This window comes from Pristiophorus japonicus, chromosome 3 (genome assembly GCF_044704955.1).
Source record: "Pristiophorus japonicus isolate sPriJap1 chromosome 3, sPriJap1.hap1, whole genome shotgun sequence".
NCBI classification, from domain to species: domain Eukaryota; kingdom Metazoa; phylum Chordata; class Chondrichthyes; family Pristiophoridae; genus Pristiophorus; species Pristiophorus japonicus.
In genome coordinates, this window is record NC_091979.1 from 172,659,839 (window position 1) to 172,687,110 (window position 27,272).

At 43.5% G+C, this 27,272-nt stretch overlaps 1 protein-coding gene across 1 annotated transcript in view; it reads right to left on the reverse strand.

Moving 5' to 3' along the window:
- vps8 (VPS8 subunit of CORVET complex) overlaps positions 1-27,272 on the reverse strand; it is a 961,193-nt gene that overhangs the window by 821,211 nt on the left and 112,710 nt on the right. The window contains exons 16-17 of the mRNA XM_070876055.1: positions 22,812-22,847; positions 5,377-5,467 (exon numbers count right to left, since the gene is read on the reverse strand). Of these exons, the coding sequence (XP_070732156.1) occupies positions 5,377-5,467; positions 22,812-22,847 (127 nt within the window). The remainder of the gene's footprint in view (positions 1-5,376; positions 5,468-22,811; positions 22,848-27,272) is intronic.

The following is a 27,272-nucleotide window of genomic DNA, read 5'->3' on the forward strand; positions in this document are numbered from 1 at the left end:
CACATTTCATGATCGAGGCACAGCAAGATGCCACAGACTAAAATGGTTTAAAGGAAAACCTTTGGGACTGTTGGGCTGGAAAAAGGGCGCCAGGTGGTGATTTATAACTGATTAATGCAATTTCTGGGGTCAGGAGCGAGACCAGATTAACACTGAGACAAAGGGTTTTGATCCAATCAACCAGAGGAGCCCATGGATTAATTAGCCGGAGGGGAAAAAACAGTTCCTATGGAGACTACAAGTCTGCGAAAACCCAGGACAACAAAGGATCCCACATGGCGTGCATTTTTGGATAACGGGGCACAAAAAATAAGGATGCCTTGTCGATTCCCTGTGTGAATTGTGGCCATCCAAACAGATCCAGACCCATCATCACAGCCATCAAGACTCAGCCATACGCATTAACTGTAAGCAGCCAAGCAGGAGATGTGTATAATCAAATGGATATATATGTAAGAGCTGGGAACAAGAGCTCAGAGGAACAACAGGAAGAAGGAAGAAACAGCAGCTCAGGGGAGCAGGTCAAAGGAAACAATTCAATTATCTCATTAGGTCAGGAAAGATGAATGCAACGTCACACTCACCTTCATTTTGATGTGCCTGTCACAACATCCCCATCACTCTGCCTTCCCAAGCCTACTCCTGCACATCATTCCTCACACTAACATACCCTGCACGTCCACCCATCCCTCTCTCTCTATGTACGTGCTCACATCCCCATCTGACTAACCACCCCTCAAACTCCCCCTCATCCTAATGCAATCATATCAAGTAACACCACAGAAGGAGGCCATTTGGCATTGGCACCCCCACTACCTCATAGCAAGGCTGTGAAGTCGTGAGGCTCACACTGCATACTATGAATTCCACGTAGAAAAAAAGTCCTGTGGGGAGGATGAAGGAAGGACAGTAGGAGTATGTTTGAGTTTGTGTGTATGTATTGGCACATACGGCGGAGCCTGGTCTCCAGTTGTCTGGGACCCCGTTGCCACTAGACCAAGACCGTGCTCAGTCAAGCCCATGTGGTGGCTGGTGTGCAACAGCCACCCCACGTTAAAAGAATTCATGCACAGGCATCTTCCACCGTTTAAAATGAGTTCATCAGCCACCTAAGTATTCATTTTTAGTGTGGAAGCAAGTCATCCTCGACCCAGAGGGACTGCCTATGATGATGACCCTCAGTCACCCTTTACAGATGTAATCTATCCACTCCTTATACTCATTCATTCCACCACCCTCACTCAACTTCTCTTCTTTCCCTCCTTGCAGGAGAAAAGAGCCCAGGATATGCAGGAATAACGTAGAGCCCTCCAGTCTTCACTCAACTAACACCAGCAGAGGAAGGGGCTCTGGAGATATCGGCAATTGGAGAGATGCTGGCGGTGGGAGATCAATCAATTTATGCTCTACCAAGTGGTAGTCTATGAAAGGAGATAATACAGCATAAATTTGTGAAACTAGCCTTCACCCATACTTTTTTTGGTCCTTTGTGCAAGACTTCATTTTGATGTTAAAAAAAATCTTAAACCACACAAAAACGTCTGATTTCAATGTTTCTTATTCCTGCTACCCAATCATTTGCACTATTTTCCATTTCAGTTACCTGTCTTTAATATAAGAACATAAGAAACAGGAACAGGAGTAGGCCATATTGGCCCCTCGAGCCTGCTCCGCCATTCAATAAGATCATGACTGATCTGATCATGGACTCAGCTCCACTTCCCCGCCCGCTGCCCATAACCACTTATCCCCTTACTGTTTAAGAAACTGTCTATTTCTATCTTAAATTTATTCAATGTCCCAGCTTTCACAGCTCTCAGGCAGCGAATTCCACAGATTTATAATCCTCAGAAGAAATTTCTCCACATCTCTGTTTTAAATGGGCGGCCCTTTTTTCTAAGATCGTGCCCTCTAGTTCTAGTCTCCCCCATCAGTGGAAACATCCTCTCTGCATCCACCTTGTCATGCCTCCTCATAATCTTATATATTTTGATAAGATCACCTCTCATTCTTCTGAATTACAATGAGTAGAGGCCCAACCGATTCAATCTCTCCTCATAAGTCAACCCCCTCATCCCCGGAATCAACCTAGTGAACCTTCTCTGAACTACTTTCAAAGCAAGTATATCCTTTCGTAAATATGGAAACCAAAAATACACGCAGTATTCCAGGTGTGGCCTCACCAATACCTTATATAGCTGTAGTAAGACTTCCCCGCTTTTATACTCCATCCCCTTTGCAATAAAGGCCAAGATACCATTGGCCTTCCTGATCACTTGCTGTACCTGCATACTATCCTTTTGAGTTTCATGTACAAGTACCCCCAGGTCCCGCTGTACTGCGGCACTTTGCAATCTTTCTCCATTTAAATAATAACTTGCTCTTTGATTTTTTTTCTGCCAAAGTGCATGACCTCATACTTTCCAACATTATACTCCATCTGCCAAATTTTTGCCCACTCACTTAGCCTGTCTATGTCCTTTTGCAGATTTTTTGTGTCCTCCTCACACATTGCAATCTATTATTGCATTGGGGTATTTTTTTTTCTTCCATTCATTAATGACAACATAAAGGTCATTATGAGTAGAAAGCAGTAAAACCATTATTTTTGCTAATATTAGGGAACTGCTTTAAGTTATATATTATCCCTAAATAAACTGCTTGGCTTTCTTTTTTAGTAGAAGTAATTAGAGAGAAAATTGAAATTGGGGAGAATGATTTTCAGAATCTGAATAACAAAACGAATTAGAAAAACAGAAACAAATTAGATTTAATCATTTTGACGAAAAGGGAAACTTGTGTCTTTATTTTTTGCTATTTCAGAGTTAGAGCTAATTCAATTTAAATTGAAATTGACAGCTGTATCTTTAGGCGGTCTGCACAAGAATACCACTGTATGGTGGTAAAGTTGCATTGTTGAGACCAACACACATGACTGGCTGCATGCAATTAGACTTACCAATCATATTTAATGGCTGGGTTCTCTTTGTCTCAATACATATCTGTCAATATATTATTAAAATTCTTACAGCTGTATGCATTTCTTTGCTGTTCTACTTGATTTCCTGCTGTCATGTTTCTCACTTTTTCCCATGTCTTCAGTTATAATAATGTAACTTGGTAATTACACAATTTGGCCATTAGGAGGCTTTGAGGCAAATTTATAGACTGTTTCTATCAGCTCAGACACCATGGCCTCGGACAGGAGAGGGTTGGGGTGGGGTTTTAAAAAGTGAAATTCTCGGAACCCGACCCCAACACCGCGCATGTGTCAGACTGCACTTTTACATCGGCGAGGCATCCAAATGCCTCGCGCACTGTGTCCTGGAGCTTTTTTCAGCGGCTTCACTTCATTGGCTGCTCAGCCTTTCTTGTCACCCTATCACCATTGTACCTCTCACCCCAACCTCCATCAGTTTCTTTATACTACGTTCTGGAACATTTGCACCCTGTTACTCCTTCTCCATTCTGGCCATCTCATGGACATTGCACCAGAGTCTTTGCGGCCCATTCTCACAATCAATCTCTGCAACCCCAAATTAAGATTTTGCTGGGTCTTCTCTACATTGTACTGCACCTAACGTTTGGCCAACCATTGCTCAAAAGCAGTGTTCCTCGATCTGCCAGTTTGCTTCTATTTAAAGATATAGTTTGGTCTATTAATATGAATTCATCTATTTATTAAAGTAAAATATTTTTATTCATCATAAAGTATTCTATTTCTTAATAGAAAGTGGTCTGTTTAACAACAAAAACAACTTTCATTTGTATCGTACCTTTAATGTAAAAAAAAGCTCCCAAGGAATGGATGCCGAGCCAAAGGAGATATTAAGAGATGAGCAAAAGTTTGGTAAATTAGGCAATGTTAAGAAAGACCTCAGGGGAAGGAGGTGGAGAGGCAGAAGAATTTCAAGGAGGGAATCCCAGAGTGTGAGACTGAGTCAACTGAAGGCATGGCTGTCAATTGGGGGTCAAAGGGTGTGTAATGCACAAGAGACCAGAATCGGAAGAGGAGAGTTCCAGGATGGGGGGGCTGAAGGAGGTCCCAAAGATAGGGAGGAATGAGGTCATGAAGGGATTGAAACATAATTATCAGATTTTTACTTTTGAGGTATTGGGAGACCGGTGGCCAAGGTCGGTTAGCAAGAACAGGGTTGATGTGTGAGCAAAACTTGGTGTGGGGTAGAATGCAGGCAACAGAGTTTTGGATGAGGTGAAGTTTACAGAGCATTGAAGATGGGAAGCCTATATTCTGTATCTCAGAATTTTTGTTTGTTGCAATGGGAGTGGGCAGAATTGACTGAAGGAAGAAAGGTTTCCTGTAAAATTATTGTCGGATAATTAAAGAGGTATGTAATGAATTATAAAGTAGAAAAATATAGACTACAACACTTAACCAATGAGGAAGAAGAAAGTGTATAGGTATTCATTACAACACTGCTGTCATGACAATCACTAGATGCAAAATCTTCTCAAAATAAATGAGAACTATCTGAGACTACCAGGGTAATTCTCCTATGATATTTTTCCTCCTGTTCGCCTTAAGTCCCAAATACAGTACCTTATTCAACATAACCTTCCTCATTGTGTTGAAACCCATAATTCTTGCACAATCTTCTAATCCAACTCAATCTTTCCTAGGAATGCAGAACTGTGGAACTCCTTACCTCCCTCAACTCTCCATTCTCCTACAATCTTCAGGCTTTTAAAACTCAATTTTACTGTCACTTGATCACAACTCAATTTACTTAATTTTTTTTCCTCCTTTTTTCAGTATTTATGGTATTCATCATTGGGACTTGTCCTTTCATCTAGATTTCTCACTGAAGAAATTATGCACATTATACTAAAATGCATAGCCGACCAGCACACACATTTGCAGACCCTGCAAACAGACAACATACAGTGGCAGCTTTAAAAAAAAAATGCTTTCTTTGAAGAATAAAAGAGGTTTTCATCGAGGAGAGAGAGAAAAACTATTCCTTCCAGCGAGCGGGTCAACAACCAGAGGTCATAGATTTAAAATCATTGGCAAAAGATCTAAAGGGGAGATGAGAATATTTTTCACTCAGGTTTTCGGGATCTGGAACGTACTACCTGAAAAGGTGGTGGAAATTGATTTCATCAATAATTTAAAAAGTGAGTTGGGACAAGTACTCGAGGATGAGAAACTTAATGGGTTATGAATAAAAAGCGGGAATGTGGAACGAAACACGACTGCTCTTTCAAAGAGACGAGACATGCACAATGGGCCAAATGACCGCCTTCTGGGTTATAAGTTTCTATGATTCGATGAAAAAAATTTATTTTTAAAATCTTAAAAACCATCAAATGAATTATCAATACATTCTGTAAGCATGAAAGGTTATCACTCACCAACTACTGCCTTGGCTTTTCCTTCATGAAAGGACCAGGCCAGAGATAGCACCTCAATGAACCTCTCCTGCTTCAACAGGTAATCCACCCTCTGCAGACAGAACATTACAAGAAAAACATATATCAATGTTCATGTTGCTTTACAGTAGTATCTATAGGAAGCATGTACTTCCTTACAGCATGAGCAGACCAAACACATGCCATCCGTAGTTTAACTGCCATGGCTGTTGTGATCACAGTAAGCCACAATGAGGCACGCTTCAAATGTTACCTCAATTTGATCTAACCTTCAAACACTGCCAATGGAAAATTTAGCTAAGGTTTTACAGCGGTAGATGGCAAGCTTTAATTATCATAATAGCCAAACGGGAGTTCTTTGGGTGAGGTCACTGTCACACATCATGTTAAGGAAATCATTTTGCATTCTATTTTTTTTTAAACATAATTGTTGCAAAACATGCATGAAAAGAATAGAATGACACTAATTTAATTTTTAAATTTTAGATAATCACTAAAGCTAGAGAAAGTATCAATTTCTCTCCTCCCAAGGTAAAAAATCCACTTTTGAAATATATAACACCGCAACGATTGAGAAAAGTGAAGCAACTTTAATTTTTAAAAAGGTTCACATAATACCCAACAGAATTTCACTTTTATGATACTGAAATATAAATCGATACCTTGTGTATCTGACCCCTTACACCACAATGACATTGATTTTTCAAAACACCATTTAACAGCATTCAGTGTTTGAAGTACCAAAGTAAAAAGTATCAATTTGATTTTTTTTTTACAAACTGACTACACAAACAGAATTAGCACTAGCTGGCATAAGCACACACATAAGTGCATTATAGTCCATTTACTGCTGTTATTAAAACAACTTGCATTTCATCACCTTTAACATACAAAAATATACCAAAACACTTCAAGTTGGGGACCAGACTAAAGTTTGGATTGAGACAGAGGATAAGACGGGATCGATCACGGTAATAGGGTGTTCTGCAGACTACCCAATAGTAGAAGGGAAGTGGAGGAAGAATTATGTCGGCAAATTTACAAAATGAGTAAAAAACACTGAATAATCATCATGGGAGATTTCTACTACCCCCAAATAAACTAGTAAGAAGAGGTAGATAAAGGGGAAAAGGGAATGGAGTTTTTGCATTGTGCTCAGGACTCCATTCTTACCTAGTGTGCAAGTCCAACAAGAGAGGAATCACTGTTGGATCTAGTAATGGGAAATAAAGGAGGATAACAAAAATGAATGAGGGTAGAAAAGAGGCCAAAAATAAAATGAGGAAAGCAACGCAGAACTCCAAAATTAAGCTAATGTAACACCACTTTTTAAAAAAGGAGGGAGAGAGAAAACGGGTAATTATAGACCGGTTAGCCTGACATCAGTAGTGGGGAAAATGTTGGAATCAATTATTATGAAATAGTAGCGCATTTGGAAAGCAGTGACAGGATCAGTCCAAATCAGCATGGATTTATGAAAGGGAAATCATGCTTGACAAATCTTCTGGAATTTTTTGAGGATGTAACTAGTAGGGTGGACAAGGGAGAACCAGTGGATGTGGTGTATTTGGACTTTCAAAAGGCCTTTGACAAGGTCCCACATAAGAGATTGGTGTGCAAAATCAAAGCACATGGTATTGGGGGTAATACACTGACGTGGATAAGAGAATTGGTTGGCAGTCAGGAAGCAGAGAGTCGGGATAAACGGGTCCTTTTCGGAATAGGAGCCAGTGACTAGTGGAGTGCCGCAGGGCTTAGTGCTGGGACCCCAGCTCTTCACAATATACATTAATGATTTGGATGAAGGAATTGAGCGTAATCTCTCCAAGTTTGCAGATGACACTAAACTGGTAGCGGTGAGAGCTGTGAGGAGGATGCTAAGAGGCTGCAGGGTGATTTGGACAGATTAGGTGAGTGGGCAAATGCATGGCAGATGCAGTATAATGTGGATAAATGTGAGGTTATCCACTTTGGTGGCAAAAACACAAAGGCAGAATATTATCTGAATGGCAGCAGATTAGGAAAAGGGGAGGTGCAATGAGAGCTGGGTGTCATGGTTCATCAGTCATTGAAAGTTGGCATGCAGGTACAGCAGGTGGTGAAGAAGGCAAATGGCATGTTGGCCTTCATAGTTAGGGGATTTGAGTATAGGAGCAGGGAGGTCTTACTACAATTGTACAGGGCCTTGGTGAGGCCTCACCTGGAATATTGTGTTCAGTTTTGGTCTCCTAAGACGTTCTTGCTATTGAGGGAGTGCAGCGAAGGTTCACCAGACTGATTCCAGGGATGGCTGGACTGACATATGAAGAGAGACTGGATCAACTGGGACTTTATACACTGGAGTTTAGAAGGATGAGAGGGGATCTCATAGAAACGTATAAGATTCTGACGGGGCGGGACAGGTTAGATGCGGGAAGAATGTTCCCGATGTTGGAGAAGAACAGAACCAGGGGACACAGTCTTAGGATACGGAGTAGGCCATTTAGGACTGAGATGAGGAGAAACCTCTTCACTCAGAGTTGTTGACCTGTGGAATTCCCTGCCGCAGAGAGTTGTTGATGCCAGTTCATTGGATATATTTAAGAGGGAGTTAGATATGGCCCTTATGGCTAAAGGAATCAAGGGGTATGGAGAGAAAGCAGGAAAGTGGTACTGAGGTGAATGATCAGCCATGATCTTATTGAATGATGGTGCAGGCTCGAAGAGCCGAATGGCCTGCTCCTGCACCTATTTTCTATGTTTCTATATCAAAAGATATAAAAAGAAATAGCGTAGTATTCTACATGCACATAAATAACAAAAGAAAAATCAGGATAGGGCCACGAAGTGATCCACACGATAAACTCACAGGTAATTATAGTGAAATGGCAGAAATATTGAACAGTTACTTTGCCTCCGTATTTACCAGGGAGATTAACATGGTGGGCATGGCATTAGAAGAAGAAATCAAAAAAGATATCAAGACATTTAAAACAGAAAGTGGGGAGATAATTGATAAACTAATCAAACTTAAAGAGGATAAAACCACTGGTCCGGAAGGATTGCATCCGTACATATTAACAGAAGTTAGGGATGAGATAGCAGAAGCACATATATATAACAATTCATTAGAAAAGGGAACAGTGCCAGAGAACTGGCAGACAGCTAAAATTACTATATTTAAACAGGGAGATAGTCCAAGAAACTATAGATTAGTTAGCTGAACATCAGAGGTAGAAAAGATAATGGGATCTTTACTCAAAGATGTGATAGAAAAACATCTAGAAACCAAAAATATCTTCTTCCCCTTCTTAGGCAGTCCCCCAGAGTCGAGGATGACTTAATCGAAAATATAATCGATAGTCAGCACGGATTTGAAATAGGAAGGTCATGCTTAGCATCCAAGAATCATACAGCACAGAAAGTAATTCGGCCCATCGAGTCTGCGCGGCTCATTCGAAGAGCAATCCGTTGGTCCCACTCCCCCACTATCTCCCCATAGCCCTGCAATTTGTTATCCTTCAAGTATTTAACTAATTCCCTTTTGAAAACTACTTTCGAATATGTTTCCAGCACCCTATCAGGCTGTGCATTCCAACTCCTAACAACTCATTGCATAAAAAAGTTTTTCCTCAAGTCACCTCTGGTTCTTTTGCCAATCACCTTAAATCTGTACCCTCTAGTTATCGACCCTTCAGCCATTGGAAACAGTGGGGGAAATTTTAACATGGGTGCATGGGTGGGAGTAAGTGCAGGTGGAGAGTTAAATGGGCAAAAAAAAACAAAGCATGTCGGGAAGCCAGCTGCTCCCAGGAAGCGAGTTAGCATTTTAAATATATTTAAAAGAGACTGGAAGCCTCACATCTAACCTGCTTTTCAGGTTTTACGATGGCCATCCAGGTTTAACATTTACAGCTGACTGACAGTTAACTGCCACTGGCTAGCAACTTCGGTTAACTAGTTTTAAAGTTCTAGGTTTAAATCAAAATGTTAAACTAAATTTCACTTTTTACAGCTTCTACTTACTCAATACTTAGCAGAAATTCCCAATCTTTCCAAAGTCCGAAATACACCACTCTGCTTAAGTCCACTCCGTTTAAGACCGTTCTGCGCAGATCACCATGCCGCCTTTCATCTCTCCTCTCGGATTCTCTGCCCTCCCAAATCTCTGCCCCAATCCTTCAACCTTCCTACCGCCGTCCCAGACTTGACTCTCTCTTCGATAAGCCTGCAGCTTCCCTCTGTGCCTCTCTGGGCATCCAACAAAGGGCCCATTAAGGCACTCATTACTGCCTCCTTACAAACAGTAACCCCAACTGTCCCATCCTACTCTCTCACCGACCTTCTCGCTCAACATGCCCACTGGGGGCTAATCTTGACAAACTCCTCCACATCTAACTCATTCCCCCAGCTTGACCGAGTGGACGCTGGTAGTGGGGCAGCCATCATTGACCCTAACCTCACCTCCCTCCAGAATGTCCGTTTGCTTGCGAATAAGGCCTTTCTTGCCATCCATTGTGGATAACTGCATCGACATCATGGCCCTGACGGAAACTTGATTGAGGGGCGATGACATCTTACCCTTAAATGATGCCTCCCCGCCTTCCACCACTTGCCCCGCCCGGCCTGCCGTGGTGGCGGTATGGTTCTCATCAACAAATCACACCTTGGTCTGGCCCCCTACTCCTCCGGCACGTTCTCCTACTTTGCATCACATCTTATTCCACCCCTCTGACCGCTCATATAAAATTCTCATTCTCTACTGCCCACCCAAGTACCATGAAAATGTTATTACTGATATTTCTTCACTGCTCTCCTCCCTCAGCCTCTGCACAGAATGACTTCTCATTCCCAGTGATTTTGGTCTCCATCTCAATTCATCATGCTCTCTCTCCTGAGTTCACTGGTCTCCCTTCATGTAAACTCCCTAACCCATATTCACGGCCACCTCCTCCACTGTGCCATCTCTCGTGGCCTCTCTACTCCCATCGTGTCAATCTCAGATAAGGCCATCTCTGACCATTTCCTCGCATCGTTCTCCACCCACATCTCCCTTCCACACCCCCCAATGCTACCTCCTTCAGTGTCTGCCCCTAGAAAAAACTATCTCTCCCGACTCTCTTCCAACTGCACTTATGAACTCCCAACTGTCCAGACTTTGGCCCTCCATTCATCATGACATTTCTGCAGTAACCGATCTACTCAATCGCACTCTCACAAATACTTTGATGTCCTGGTCCCGATTAAAACAATTACTCTCCATCACTTACTGATACTGTTCCCCCTGGTACAGCCCTGATCTTCGCTCCTTTAAGTCCAAGGGACGCAAACTTGAACAGATATGGCAGACAACTGGTTTTGCCATTCACCGCCAGATTTGGCTGGACAACATAAAGCATTATCGGGTCCTGCTCTCATCTGCCAAAGTTGCGCACTATTCCAGAATCATTCTGCAATGGAAAGATAAACCTCGGCTTTTATTCTCCACTGTTAACTGTTATCTTAAACCCCTCTCCCCAGCCTCCACCCTCACCTCCAACAATAAGTGTGAGAAGCTCATAGACGTCTTTGTATCCAAGATTGAGACTGTTTGGCCACCTCTTCCCTCCCTTCCCCTAGCCCACCGGGCCCAACTTCCTCTAAAGATCCGCCCTTCCCTGGCCTCATATCTTTCTCAAGTTTCTCTCCGATCTCATCTTATCCATGAGATCCACTTCCTGCTCCCTTGACCCTATTCCCACCAAAATGCTAACCATCCAACTTCCTTTCTGGCTTCCATGTTAGCTGACTGTTAACGGTTCTCTCTCTTCAGGTATTGTCCCCCTCAAATCTGCTATCACCCCTCTCCTCTAAAAACCAACCCTGGACCCCTCCGTCCTTGCAAACTACCAACCCATCTCCAGCCTCCCTTTCTTCTCCAAAGTCCTTGAACATGTTGTCACCTCCCAAATCTGTGTCCATCTTTCCTGTAACGCCATGTTTGAATCCCTCCAATCCGCTTTCCGCGCCTGCCACAGTACCAAAATGGCTCTTATCAAAGTCACAAATGACATCCTTTGTGACTGTGACAAAGGAAAACTATCCCTCCTCATCCTTCTCAACTTGTCTGCAGCCTTTGACACGGTTGACCACTCGCTCCTTCTCCAACGCCTCTCCACCGTCATCCAGCTGGGTGCGACTGCAATTGCCTGGTTCCATTTTTATCTATCTAATCGTAGCCAGAGAATCACTTGCAACGGCTTCTCTTCCAGCTCCCACATCATTACCTTTGTTGTCCCCCAAGGTTCTATCTTTGGCCTCCTCCTATTTCTCATCTACAGGCAACATCATCCGAAAACACAGCGTCAGTTTTTACATATATGCTGATGACTACCACTTCTTTCGACCCCTCCACGGTCTCTAAATTGTCAAACTGCTTATCCAACTTCCAGTTCTGGATGAGCGTAAATTTTCTCCAATTGAATATTGGGAAGACCGAAGCCATTGTTTTCGGTCCCCGCCACAAACTCCATTCCCTTGCCACTGACTCCATCCCTCTCCCCAACTTCCGTCTGAGGCTGACACACATTGTGCACAATCTTGGGTGTCATATTTGACCCTGAAATGAGCATTCAACCACATATCCACTGTATAACTAAGACCGGCTATTTCTACCTCCGTAACATCGTCTGTCTCTGCCCTTGCCTCAGCTCATCTGCTGCTGAAACCCTCATGCATGCCTTTGTTATCTGTAGACTGGACTATTCCAAAACATCCTGGGCTGACCTCCCACATTCTACCCCTTTTAAACTTGAGGTGATCCAAAACTCGGCTGCCTGTATCCTAACTCACACCAAGTCCCGCTTACCCATCACCCCTGCTCGCTGACTTACATTGGCTCTCGATTAAGCAACGCCTCGATTTCAAAATTCTCATCCTTGTTTTCAAATCCCTCCATGGCCTCACCCCTGCCAATCTCCGTAATCTCCTTCAGCCCCACAACCGCCCGAGATATCTGCGCTCCTCTAATTCTTCCCTTGAGTATCCCCGATTATAATCGCTCAACCATTCGTGGCCGTGCCTTCTGTTGCCTCGGACCCAAGCTCTGGAATTCCCTGCCTAAACTTCTCCGCTTCTCTACCTCTCTTTTTTCCTTTAAGACGCTCCTTAAAACCTACCTCTTTGACCAATCTTTTGGTCACCTGCCCTAATTTCTCCTTATGTGGCTCTGTGTCAAATGTTTTGTCTCATAATACTCCTGTGAAGCTCTTTGGGACATTTTACTATGTTAAAGGCATTATATGAATACAAATTGTTGTTGTTGCTGTATCCATACTGCTACTGCACCATTTAGCCCACAGGCTTCAATTTTGCTAACAAGCCCATTATATGGTACTTTATCAAATGCCTTTTGATAGTCGATATAGATAACATCAACTGCTCCACTCTCTGTTACCTCATCAAAAAAACTCCCTCAAGTTAGTCAATCTGTATTTTGCTGTTCACAAATCCGTGCTCGCTTTCCTTTATTAGTCCATAATTTTCCATATGACAATGAATTTTGTCCCAGATTATTACTTCCAAAAGCTTCCCCGCCACCGACGTTAAACTGACTGGTCTGTAGTTGCCAGTTTCATCCTTCTCACCTTTTTTAAACAAGGGTGTAAGTAACATTTAAAATCTTCCAGTCCTCTGGTACCACTGTTGTATCTAAGGACGATTGGAAGAGTGTGGCCAACACCGCCGCAATTTATACCCCTACTTCCCTAGAAGGCATTCCATCCGACTGGGTGACATTGCTTTAAGTATTGCCAACTTACCGAGTACCTCCTCGTTTTATTTTTATCTCAGCCAGTATTCTGACAATGTTCTCGTTCACCGTAGTTTTGGAAAAGTCCTCTTCCTTGGAAAAGACCATTGCAAAGTACTCATTTAGTACCTCAGCCATGTCTGCTGCCCCCACTAATAGATCTCCATTTTGGTCCCTAATCAGCTCAACTGCTCCTCTGACAACCCTTTCACTGTTAATATGCCTGCAGAAGATCTTTGAATTCCCTTTTATGTAAGCCGCCAATCGATTCTCCTTCTGTCTCTTTGCCCCTCTTATTTCCTTTTCACTGGTCCTCTGTACTTTTTATATTCAGGTAATTCTCCCTTGTATTATCAAGCTAACATCTGTCATACACCCCCTTTTTTCTGCTTCATCTTACTCTCTAACTCCTTTGTCATTCAATGAGCTCTGGTTTTGATTGCCCTCCCTTTCCCCCTTGAGGGAATGCACATAGACTGTACCCAAACATCTCCTCTTTAAAGGTCACCCAATGCTCCATTACATGTCTGCCTGACAGTCTTTGATTCCAATTTACCCGGGTTACATCCCTCCTTAATTCACTGAAATTATCCCTTCTCCAATTAAGTATTTTTATTCGAGATTGCTCCTTGTCCTTCTCCATTACTAATCTAAACCTTGTGATACTATGATCACTATTCCCGAGATGCACCCCACTGTGACATTCTCCACTTGAACCACTTCAATCCCCAGATCTAGATTCAGCAATGCTTCCTTTCCTCAATGGGTAGAAAACATACTGATCAAGAAAGTTCTCCCAAACAACCGTACTGAATTCTTTGAAGAAGTAACAGAAAGAGTAGACTAAGGTAAGTAGTAGATGCAATATATTTGGATTTTCAAAAGACCTTCGATAAGGTACTGCATAGACTAGGGGTAAAGGATCTTCTCAATTCCCTATTTGATTTCGAGGTGACTATCTTGTATTGATGGCCTCTTGATTTGCTCTTGCCCCACAAGTGGAAACCCTCTGGGCTAGAAATTTGTCTCGGGTAGTGGTGACAAATGGGCGGTATAGAATCAGCCGCCCATTTTACACAACGGGCAGCCACCGCCAGAGACAAATTTCTAGGCCTCTGCATCAATTGTATCAAAACCTTTCATACTTTTAAAGACCTCTATTAAGTCACACCTCAGCCTTCTCTTTTCAAGAGAAAAGAGACCCAGTCTGTTCATCCTTTCCTGATGGGTATAACCTATTCAGAGTGGCAGAAGGTGAGAAGTGGGTCCCAAAAGGATCAGTGACAATTTATATTAATGATTTAGACTTTCGAATCGAAAACATAATTTCTAAATTTGTGGAAGACACCAAATAGAGTGTGATAGTCAATAGCCGTCCAATGAGGAGGAATACAACAATTTACAAGACGTTAATATACTTGCAGAATAGGCATATAATTGGCAAATGAATTTCAACACAGATAAATGTGAGATATTACATGGTAAAAAAAATATGGAGGTCACATATTACTTGGAAAGTAAGAATCTAAATGGGGTTGAGGAGCAAAGGGATCTGGGAGTACAAATACACAAATCACTAAAAGTAGCAATGCAAGTTAATAAGGCCATAAAAAAAGCAAACCAGGCAATATGATTTATTTCCAGAGGGATAGAAAATTTGTATCGAACCTTGGTTAGACCACACTTGGACCACTTCGAGCAGATTTGATCGCCATATTATAAAAAGGATATAGATGCACTGGAGAGGGTGCAAAAAAACTTTACAAGAAAAATACCAGAACTATAAGGTTCTGGTGCAAAATGGGTGGCATCAGATCGGCTGCCCGTTGTGTATAATGGGCGGCTGATTCTATACCGCCCATTTGTCACCACCACCCGAGACAAATTTCTAGCCCAGAGGGTTTCCACTTGTGGGGCAAGAGCAAATCTAGAGGTCATCAATGCAAGATAGTCACCTCGAAATCAAATAGGGAATTCAGAAGATACTTCTTTACCCAGAGAGTGGTGAAAATGTGGAACTCGCTATAACAGGGAGTAGTTGAGGCGAACAGTATAGGTGAATTTAAGGGGAAGCTAAATAAGCATATGAGGGAGAAGAGTATAGAAACATAGAAAATAGGTGCAGGAGTAGGCCATTCGGCCCTTCGAGCCTGCACCGCCATTCAATAAGATCATGGCTGATCATTCCTTCAGTACCCCTTTCCTGCTTTCTCTCCATACCCCTTGATCCTCTTAACCGTAAGGGCCATATCTAACTCCCTCTTGAATATATCCAATGAACTGGCATCAACAACTCTCTGCGGCAGGGAATTCCACAGGTTAACTCTGAATGAAGAAGTTTCTCCTCATCTCAGTCCTAAATGGCCTATCCCTTTTCCTAAGACTATGTCCCCTGGTTCTAGACTTCCCCAGTATCGGGAACATTTTTCCCGCATCTATCCTGTCTAGTCCCATCAGAATCTTATACGTTTCTATGAGATCCCCTCTCATTCTTCTAAACTCCAGTGAATAAAGGCCCAGTTGATCCAGTCTCTCCTCATATGACAGCCCAGCCATCCCTGGAATCAGTCTGGTGAACCTTCGCTGCACTCCCTCAATAGCAAGAATGTCCTTCCTCAGACTAGAAGACCAAAACTGAACACAATATTCAAGGTGAGGCCTCACTAAGGCCCTGTACAGCTGCATTAATACCTCCCTGCTTCGATATTCAAATCCCCTAGCTATGAAGGCCAACATACCATTGGCCTTCTTTACCGCCTGCCGTACCTGCGTGTCCACTTTCAGTGACTGATGAACCATGACACCCAGGTCTCATTGCACCTCCCCTTTTCCTAGTCTGCTGCCATTCAGATAATATTCTGCCGAGATAGTATAGAGGGATATGCTGATAGATTAAAGTAAGCGTTTATTTGAACTGACTGAATTGCAGCTGTTCCTGATTGGCTCTCTATTATCACATGACCTTTTGTTGATTGGTCCCCTTGGAGGATAAGCCACACCCTGAAGTTTCTCTGGAATGTGTAAATGGATCCGCCCAGCCTAACTTTGCAAATTGTAACATGATCCATTTGGACTTCAGAAGTCAGAAAGGACACATCCCTCCCCAAGCCAAAGTCCCTTACCCCAGCACAAGTGCTGCCTCCCCCAGCCGAAGTTCCTCCTTACCTCAGAGCAAATGCATCCCTCGCCCAGCCAAAGTCCCTTACACAAGCGCATGACCTTACCACCGCCACCCCACCCCCACCCACCACCACCATAGATGGGGCAGCGTTCGCGGATTGTTAACAGGTTTATTGGGTATCAAGTGTCAGTGTCGTGACTTCTGAATTTCATCCACTCCAATTATGTCGGGTATGGGTGTAAAGGGGGCTGGAAGAACGTGATTTGTCATCACCAAGTTCCCTTTCTCTCTCCATCCCCCATCCCTTATTTCTCCCCCCACCCCCCAAAACAGGCTCACTCTCTCTCTCTCTCCACCTCCCCCCACCCAAACAGGCGCGCTCTCTCTCCTCCTCTCCCCCCCAAACAGATTCTCTCTCCTTTCCTTTCCTTCCCCTCCCCCCCACCCACCCCAAACAGACTCTCTCTCCTTTCCTCCCCCACCCACCCACCCCAAACAGACTCTCTTCCCCCCCAACCCCAAACAGACTCTCTCTCCACCCCCCCCCCCCCCAAGCAGACTCTCTCTCTCTCCCCCACCCCCCCAAACAGGCTCTCTTTCCTCGCTCCCCCCCCCAAACAGGCTCTCTTTCCTCGCCCCCCCCCCCCAAACCAGGCTCTCTTCTCCCCCCTCCCCCCCAATCCAGGCTATCCTCCCCATCCCCATAAACAGGCTCTCTCCCTCTTCCCCCCCCCCCCGGTCGCCCACTGGCTCTCTCTGCCGCAGGGAGCTCGGGGCGGCCTAGCGGGGAGCCTGGGGCTCGGCGCGGCCCAGCGTGGAGCTCGGGGCTCGCCGATGACCAGCGGGAAGCTCGAGGCCCGGTTGGAGGCTCGGGGCTGCGGGGGGCTCGGAGGATGCGTGGAGAATGCTTTCAATTGCTCGGGCCTCGGGGCTGTTGCTGGCTGAATCGGAGGCAACATGGATTGTGGCCGGTTCCTGTTTTGGCTCAGGCTTCGGGGGGGTTGGGGGATGGGAGAGGAGAATGCATGCGCAGAAGAGGGTTAGTGGGAATTGCGCTGGGGGGCGGGGGGCGGAGTCGGTGATATTTGTCCTAACTCTCGCTTTCGTGCAAGCAACGGGAGATGTTTGCGCAGAAGGGAGACTTAGTACAAATAGTTACTCTGTCGATTAAATGAGGACAGATGGGAGGATGCTCATAAACAGCGACTTGGACTGGTTAGGTCAAATAGTCTGTTTCTGTGCTGTATATACAAAAGAAGACTGTGACAAAATACAAAAAGACATCAATAAACTTGCAGAATAGGCATTTCATTGGCAAATGAAATTCAATATAGATAGGTGTAAGGAGGTGCATTTTGGCAGGAAAATTGAGACTACATATTGTTTGGATAATAAGAGTTTAACTGGGGTAGAGCAGCAAAGGGATCTAGAGGTTGAGATTAACACAAATTACTAAAGATAGCGACACAAGTTAACAAGGCCATAAAAAAGCAAACAAAGCACTAAGGTTTATTTCGAGAGAGATAGAATTGAAAAGCAGGAAAGTTATGCTAAACTTGAACAGAACCTCGGTTGGGCCACTCTTGGAAGTACTGTGCATTGTTCTAGTCTCCATAATTATAATAAAGGATATAGAGACATTGGAGAGATTGCAAAATAGATTTCTTCTTCTTAGGCAGTCCCCCAGAGTTGAGGATAACTTGCTTCCACACTAATATGAGTTCTAAGGTGACTGATGAGACAGTCTCTGTCACAGGTGGGGCAGATGGTGGTTGGAGAGATGGGTGTGTGGGGTGCTTGATTTGTCGTATGCTCCTTTCGCTGTTCGTACTTGGCTTCCGCATACACCCGTCAAAGTGTTCGACGCCTTCTCGGATGCTTATCCTCCACTTTGAGCCATCTTTTGTCAGGGATTCCCAAGAGTCGGTGGGGATGTTACATTTTTTCAAGGAGGCTTTGAGGGTGTCCTCGAAGCATTTTCTCTGCCCTCCTGGGACTCGCTTGCTGTGATGTAGCTTGGAGTAGAGTGTTTGTTTCGGGAGTCTAGCATCTGCCTTGCGGACAATGTGGCCCATAAATCGGAGCTGATCAAGCGTGGTCATTGCCTCGATGCTGGGGATGGTGGCCTGAGAGAAAACGCTGACATTGGTTCGCCTATCCTGAATTTGCAGGATTTTGCAGAGGCAGCGTTGGTGGTACTTCTCCAGTTCTTTGAGGTGCCTACTGTGCATAATCTATCTCTCGGAAGCATATAGGAGGGCGGGTATCACTACTGCTCTGTAGACCATGAGCTTGGTGCCGGATTTGAGATCCTGGTCTTTGAACTCTTTTCCTCAGGCGACCGAAGACTCCACTAGTCATCGTTTTTTGTTCTTGCAGATAGTATGAGAAGTGGTCCACATTGTACTAGGCAAAATAATGGAAATAAAGGTGGACAAGTCCCCTGGACCTGATGGCCTGCATCCTAGGGTCTTCAAAGACGTGACTACAGAGATAGTGGATGCATTAGTTGTAATCTACCAAAATTCCCTGGATTCTGGAGAGGTCCCAGCAGATTGGAAAACTGCAAATGTAATGCCCCTATTTAAGAAAAGGAGGGAGACAGAAAGCAGGAAACTGTAGACCAGTTAGCCTAATATCTGTCATTGGGAAAATGCTGGAGTCCATTATTAAGGAAGTAGTAGCAGGACATTTAGAAAATCATAATAGTCAAGCAGAGTCAGCATGGTTTAATGAAAGGGAAATCATGTTTGACAAATCTGCTAGAGTTCTTTGAGGATGTAATGAGCAGGGTGGATAAGGGGGAACCAGTTGATGTGGTGTATTTGGATTTCCAGAAGGCATTCGATAAAGTGCCACATAAAAGGTTACTGCACAAGATAAGAGCTCACAGGGTTGGGGGTAATATATTTGCATGGATAGAGGATTGGCTAACTAACAGAAAACAAAGAGTCGGGATAAATGGGTCATTTTCAGATTGGCAAACTGTAACAAGTGGGGTGCCACAAGGATCAGTACTGAGGACTCAACTATTTACAATCTATATTAACGACTTGGATGAAGGGACCGAGTGTAATGTAGCCAAATTTGCTGATGATACAAAGATAGGTGGGAAAGCAAGTTATGAGGAGGACACAAAGAATCTGCAAAGGTATATAGATAGGTTAAGTGAGTGGGCAAAAAATTGGCAGATGGAGTATAATGTGGGCAAATGTGAGGTTATCCACTTTGCTGGCAAAAATAAAAAAGCAAAATTATTTAAATGGGGAGAGATTACAAAATGCTGCGGTACAGAGGGATCTGAGGGTCCTTGTAAATGAAACACAAAAAGTTAGCGTGCAGCAAGTAATTAGGAAGGCAAATGGGAATGTTGGCCTTTATTGAAAGGGAAATGGAGTAGAAAAAATAGGGAAGTCCTGCTACAGCTGTACAGTGCGTTGGTGAGACCACACCTGGTATACTGCATGCAATTTTGGTCTCCTTATTTAAGGAGGGATATACTTGTATTGGAGGCAGTTCAGAGAAGGTTCATGAGGTTGATTCATGAGATGAATGGGTTGTCTTATGAAGAAAGGTTGAGCAGGTTGGGCCTATACGCATTGGAGTTTAGAAGAATGAGGTGTGATCGAATTGAAATTTATAAGATTCTGAGGGGGCTTGACAGGGTAGGTGCAGAGAGGATGTTTCCCCTCGTGGTGGAATCTAGAACTAGGGGGCATAATTTCAGAATAAACGGTCTCCCATTTAAAACAGAGATGATTAGGAATTTCTTCTTTCAGAGGGTCGTGAATCTTTGGAATTCTCTACGCCAGAGAGCTGTGGAGGCAGGGTCATTGACTATATTTAAGGTGGAGATAGACAGATTTTTGAACGATAAAGGAGTCGAGGGTTATGGGGAGCGGGCGGGAAAGTGGAGTTGAGACCAAGATCAGATCAGCCATGGATCTTATTGAATGGCGGAGCAGGCTCAAGGGGCCAAATGGCGTACTCCTGCTCTTATTTCTTAGGTTCTTATTTACTTCTCGTAAAATAGATTTACAAGGATCATAGTAGAACTGTCAGGTTACCTATCAGGAAAGGACAAACACGCTGGGGCTCTTTTCTCTAGAAAAGAGAAGGCCGAGAGGTAACCTGACAGAAGTCTTTAAAATAATGAAGAGGTTCGATAGGGTAGATACTGAGAAGATGTTTTCACTTCTAGGGGATTCAAAAACTAGAGGCATCAATACAAGATACTTACTAATAAATCCAATGGGGCATTCAGGACAAACTTGTTTACCCAAAGAGTGGTGAGAATGTGGAACACACTATCACATGGAGTAGTTGAGGCCAAGAGCATAGATGATTTTAAGAGGAAGCTAGATAAGCACATGAGGGAGAAAAGAATAGAAGGGAATGCTGACAGGGTAGATGAAGAGGGGTGAGAGAAGGTTCATATGGAACATAAACCCTGACAGAGTAGTTCGGATGAATGGCTTGTTTCTGTGCTGTAGACTCAATGCAAGTTGGAGGGTTATTCAGGGAACCAACTGAAAGATTGGTCAAAGAGATTTTCCTACCTTTTGAAGGTATGGAAAAATGTGGTGAGGTGGAGGGGTTTCAGGAGAGAGGTCTAGAGCATGGGGGCAAGATGAATGAAGGCTCTGCCACACATGGTAGGGTGGAAGAGGTGGGTGGGGTAGATAACACAGTAGATCAGAGTTCAGAGAGTAGAGAATGCATGCAGCTAAGTAGATGCAATAAGGCCATGGAAAGATTTCTGGAAGAGGATAACATTTTTGATATCAATGTGCTGAGCGAAGAGAAATCATGGAGGTCGGCAATAAAAGGGGCAATAGATGAGTGGGACTTTGTGCGAGGCAGGGTGCGGATGGCAGAGTTCTGAACGAGTTGGAATTTACTTAAGGTGGAGCTTGGCATGCCAGCGAGAAAACTGTTTGAAAAGTTGACTCTGCAGTTGACAAAGGCATGCATGAGTGTATCAGTGACAGTGAGGATAAGGTAGAGACAGAAATAAGCAATACTACAGAGCAAAAAGTTCAAATATTGCAGAATGTGAGTTAAAAGGGAGTACATTTCGATTATGGAGAGAAGTCAGGTCTAACTTTTTCAAAGATTAATAGAATTGTGTAACAAGTTATCAGGGAACGCTGTTGAAGTAAAAGCTATAAATGGCTTCAAAGACCAATCCTTTGTATTTCTGGAAAGAAAAATCATTGAAAATATGATGAGAAACTGGAGCTGATCTATCAAAAAGGTACCTGTTGAGCTCAATGGCCTTTTCATGTTTCCAAAGATTCTTATGAAAAATAAGTTGGGAGGCAATTAGCAGTTTTGTGCTACTTTAGCATTTATATAACCAGCTAGAGGCATAGGGCCTAATTTCCCAAGTGATTTGCGCCGTTTTTGAGGGACGGAGAGAGAGAGCGCGAGAGAGAGAGAGCGGCGAGTGAGCGAGAACAATCGGGCGTAACTCTTCAAGTACACCAAAAAAATGCTTTGGGGAAAATTGAGCCCATAATGTTGGAAGTTTGTGCCCCCGTTTCATGCTAGGGCAGCTTCATAAAACAGGAAGCCATGGAATCAAGTTTTTGTCTCATCACCCCACACACACCCCCAAGCACATCATTTTCAGCAGTCCTCGGAGTACATCTGGTTTTAACCTTTTGAGGTTTTGTGATTACTTTTTCATCATAATGGATTGTAATTTTTAGTTGCATGCACTCCTGATCAAAGAAAACCCAAGTTGCTTCCTTTCCAGTCCATACCATGACCAATAAGGGGAAGAAGTATCTTTTGTCAATGCTGCTCTTGGTCTGTGCCAATATATAGTGGGTAACACTCAACTCCCAATATTCCCTTCCTCCTTACAACCCTAAATAGCAAGGCTGAGATGAAAGGTGTTTGCTAGCTTTTTTCACAATCAGAAACTTAAATCAGAAGTTTTTAATTAAAATACATTGAATGTCTTGTATGCTTTCAAGCCTCCTGAAATTGTTCTTTTCCAACATACCTACCATCTTTGTTTCTTCTGTAAATGGTACATTATAATAAACTTAATAAACTAAAGATGCCATTTTTAAAAGAAAATTTGCTTGCCTTCATGTGTTGATTCTCGTTTTCGTGTGAACAATTTATCTTTCATTTTGGTTTTTGGGAGAAGGAACAAAGCCATGGTGGGGAGGGGCAAGCAGGGGTGATAAAAAATGTCAACTAGAAGGACAAACACAATGGGCTCCTGCGGTATAGGCTGCATGCTGATTATAATGACAAGAGGCTGCGTCCAAATGGGTCATGAGGATGTTGTTATCTCAATGCTAATTCAGATGGAAATGGTTCAAAGTCAGGGTATAAATTGACGAGAACATATATTTCAGAGCTGTTCTGAATCTAGGAGCGATACCATATATGGCAAGTCAAACTATTCAAACACATCAAGGCAAGCTGATTGTGGAGAATAATTTGAACTGAAGAAGAGCCAGTCAGGTCCTCCCACAAAATACCAGTGAACAATTTCAACTTGCTTACCTCCCGCCAAGTCCTCAGGGTAATCACATGCACTGACTACAAGAGAAGGGAAAAAAAAAATTAATATATGGGCAAGCAATACGCAAGGTTTCCTTGTGTTGAGCAATGAGGTGCACTATCAAGTTGATCCATAAATAAAAGAGTTTTGTAATTTCAAAGTCTTGCATCTTATTAATGGAATCAAGTTTTTGTCTCATCACCCCACACACACCCCCAAGCACATCATTTTCAGCAGTCCTCGAAGTACATCTGGTTTTAACCTTTTGAGGTTTTGTGATTACTTTTTCATCATAATGGATTGTAATTTTTAGTTGCATGCACTCCTAATCAAAGAAAACCCAAGTTGCTTACTTTCCAGTCCATACCATGACCAATAAGGGGAAGAAGTATCTTTTGTCAATGCTGCTCTTGGTCTGTGCCAATATATAGTGGGTATCACTCAACTCCCAATATTCCCTTCCTCCTTACAACCCTAAATAGCAAGGCTGAGATGAAAGATGTTCGCTAGCTTTTTTCACAATCAAAAACTTAAATCAGAAGTTTTTAATTAAAATACATTGAATTATACAGCTACCCTCCAGAATTTTGGTTATTTGCTCCAATGTACCTACATTCTGGCCAGTCTTGCCTCCCTCAAAATCAGCTGGAGTGACAAATGTTAGCCTAATCAACAAAGTCACGTTGAAAGTAACAGTTTTAGGAGAGCAATGCAGTTCAAAATTATATTTTACAAAATGAATTTATTTTACTTTGTGTAGTAGCACATTGAAGTACTTTGCCACAGCTCACTCCAGCTATCTTCCAACCATCGAGTTCCCAATCCCAGCTTGGAGGTCCCACCGTGGACACAATCCAGACGTTGCACTGAAAATTGCACACGAAGCTGCGCTTATTTTGTTGATGTCAAGTTACATCCAAATATCCTCCCAATCGCATTAGGATATGCCCAAACTTAAAATAGGCGTAAATGGGTATAAATCAGCAGAAATGCCGAAGCCACACCAGTATATTTCTTCATTGAGCCATAAAAATTTAAGTTTCTCTCATTTAACCATCATTTAGGCACAGCATATTTAAGAACCTGCAAAAGGGGGAAGCTTCTCAATTTTTATTGTGGCTTAAAGTTATGCCGTAAAATTTAATTAAAACAGACAATAAATATAGCAGGTCTCAGCGAGAATAAATGGGGGGGGAAAAAACCTCAAAAGTTGTAATTAAAAGACCAGAAAAACAACTGTTTCCTGCTGCACCTGAAAATCTAGACTCAATATTGGGAGGCCCAGAACACGTGCAATTGGAGGATCCACGCATTTGAGAGTTGGGATGTGACCAGTTTCTTCAGTCCTGCTGTTGAATGAATCTCCAGTCCTGCTGTTGACAAATCTGTACACACCAGTAAGTTTGTGCTGGCTGGGTCTCACACAATCGCTCTGGCATCTCTAGACAAGTTGTTTCCACTGGACAAAGTTCCTTTCCTGTCTCCTCTCGAAGGTGCCATCTATTTGAAACTCCAGTGTCGTTTTCATTCCATAGTTGAACATTCAGGATTCTTGACGATATTTGAGGACTGGAGAGGGTGGAGATTCATTCAAACGGAGGTTTTGAGGGACAGATTGAGGAGCCTTGGGCGAATGGTAGTTATGAGTGTAACTAATGTACGCCCAAAGTTCCGTAATCATTTAAGCCATGTAATCTTTTTGCGCTTAGATTACACAAATACAGCAGAACCTCATCAGGGTGTAGAAACACCAGACAGGAAAAAACAAAACTGGAGCTATACTTACATACATTCTAAGGACCAATTTTAAAAAGCCCCTAGTAGTGACCTTAGAACAAGTTGGCAGAGAGATAAATGGCACTAGAAATAATAAGCATCAAGCAACAGTGAAAATATTTTTAACAGAAAGGGAGAAAAGGTGTCTCTGTCTCAGCCTCAACAAAACTCAAATTTCATTATTGGTAACACAAACATGATATTACTGGTAAAAAGAAACCCATAAATGCTAAAAATCTAAAATCAAAATAAAGGGCTTAATTTTCCCCAAGCCCGTTTTCTGGCGTATTGCCAGAGTTACACCCGTTTTTAAAAAGACCAGAAATATTTTGCCAAAGCTTCCCCGATGTATATTTTGAAATTGGTGCCGCACGGCGTATCCAGTCGCCTTGGGAGGCGGAGCCTACTGTCTGCGCCAAAAAATGATGCCGCACCTTCTGCGCACGCATGGAAAAAGTTACATTTTTTATGTCGTTTCTATAGACGCGCATGCTCAGTACAGCTCGGATTTGGTAATCGGCCATTATTAAAGAGCCAGTTTTGTGTGTGAGAATATTGAGTGCTGTGTGAGAGCACTGGATAAAATTCCAGCTGCAGCAATACAAGATGCAACGCAGTGCAAGGACCAAGAATTTCTTACAAGAAGAAGTGGAGGCACCAGTTACTGTGATTAAGAAGATGGCAGGAGCTGGACACCAGCAGAAGTCACATAAAAGTTCCACCAAAAGAAATTAAGAAACGCTGGGACCAAGCTGCAGAAGATTACTGCGCAGCAGTGACCACCATGAGATCTGGAGGCCAGTGTAAAACAAAATAGCAGGACCTTGGTCAAGTAGTTAGGGTAAGCAATATTTTCATTTATTCAATGCAATTGTAAATGTGACCAGCTGTATATGTCCCACCCAGCAGAAAGACACCCTCTCTAAAAAGTTGCATTTTCATTTTTGCAGAAGAAGGTGGCACATAATAAAAGGGAAAGAACTCGAACAGGAGGCCCGGCAAATCTGCACCCACCGACACCCTTGGAAGAGAGGGTCGTTGCTTTGATGGGTCCTGCCTGGAAAAAAAGCAATCGGTACTGCACAAACTGGGCCCACACTCGAAGGAGAGGGTAAATCCTGCAAATTCATCGTGGCACTTCAAATCAACCTGCTGCCTGGCCTGCGACGTATGAGCCTACTCATGCCACCCATCCTGCCCCCTCCTCTGCTGCTAACCATTTGACTGTTCTGTTATATTTTGCAGAACATGAAGCCAACCCTGACGGTGCACAAGATTCAGGTGTGGACAAGTCTGACGAGGGGAACATCTTCCAATCCATGCATGGGGGTGAGGGGGAGGGGATGGAGCTGGATGAAGCTCTCACTGTTGTACTGACTTTGGAGGAGGTGCCACTCATGGAGGTGACAGCCCCTTCCGTGACTCGTGGTTTGAATGTTGGTGGGATATTCCATGGTTTCACACCTGCCGAGGCTGCGGGTCCCAGTGGCGGGATGCGAGCCACACCCATGGGGAGGAGGGGAAGGAGAGCTCAACTGCGCTCTCCTGAGGTGCAGGATCTCACAGATGTGGTTCAGATGATGTAATTGAGTGCGGAGAACATTTACCTTACCCAATCACTCCTGGACGCCATCAGTGGGGTGAGTGATGAGGTTGCGGGACTGTCGGGAGAAGTAACAACACTCTCGTGAGAAATGGGAACGATATCCGGGACCATCAGTGAGGGAATAGTGGCCATGAGGGAAGGAATGTCAGAGGTAGTGCAAACCACGTCACTGACCATGAGGGATGGAATGTTGCAGGTCGTTGAGACATTGTCAGGGCGCATGAGGGACGGCATGTTGGAGTTAGCTGCTGCAATAAGGGAACACGCCCAGACCCCGCGTCCATTGACAGAATCAACTGTCACTCCCACTCCAATCCCCACACCAGTCTCTGAAGAGCCCAAAGCCGGGCCCTCCAATTTGTTACTGTTGTAACTGTTCTAAAATTAAAAGTTTTTTGTAAGTTATGCAAATTTACAAGTTTATAAGTGATCTTAAAGAGTGATCTTAAAGTAAAGTTTGATGCAAGAATAATTTTATTAAAGTTAAGTTATTGTAAACTTTTGAATAAAATATATTTTACATTAAAACTGAATCATGTTCCATTAACAACAAAACATTACGGAACAGCTCCAAACAATAAACATGCCCATGTGGAATAGTTGTCGCTGAGCCCTCAGACATCAGTAAAGCGTTCACAGATGAGAGCTGCTGGGGCAAGGCTCGAGCAATCGTTAAAGGAGCACGATGGCCCGCCCTCCTCAGCCATCATGCTCCGGCCTCAGGCACTTGCATGGCTTCCTCATCCTCGTCGACCTCCTCCTCCTCCTTCTGCTCGTCACCTGCATTTTCCACATTATCATCAGCCACTCTCACCAAGGTGAGTCTTCCACTACCAGGTGCTGTTGCCTCATGACGGCTAAGTTATGCAGCATGCAGCAGTGAACTGACCGACAATCTCAGGGGAGTACAGCAATTAGCCTCCGGAATGGTATGAACGCCTATCTCGATATACCGGAGGTGGGCACCCTATGAGCGCTGAGGTTCCTAACGCGATGAAGTCAAATCAATTGTCTCCTACGTTGCACCATGATGGAGGAGGCTTGCACAAGGTATGGCATTGCCAGTATTGCCCCCATACTT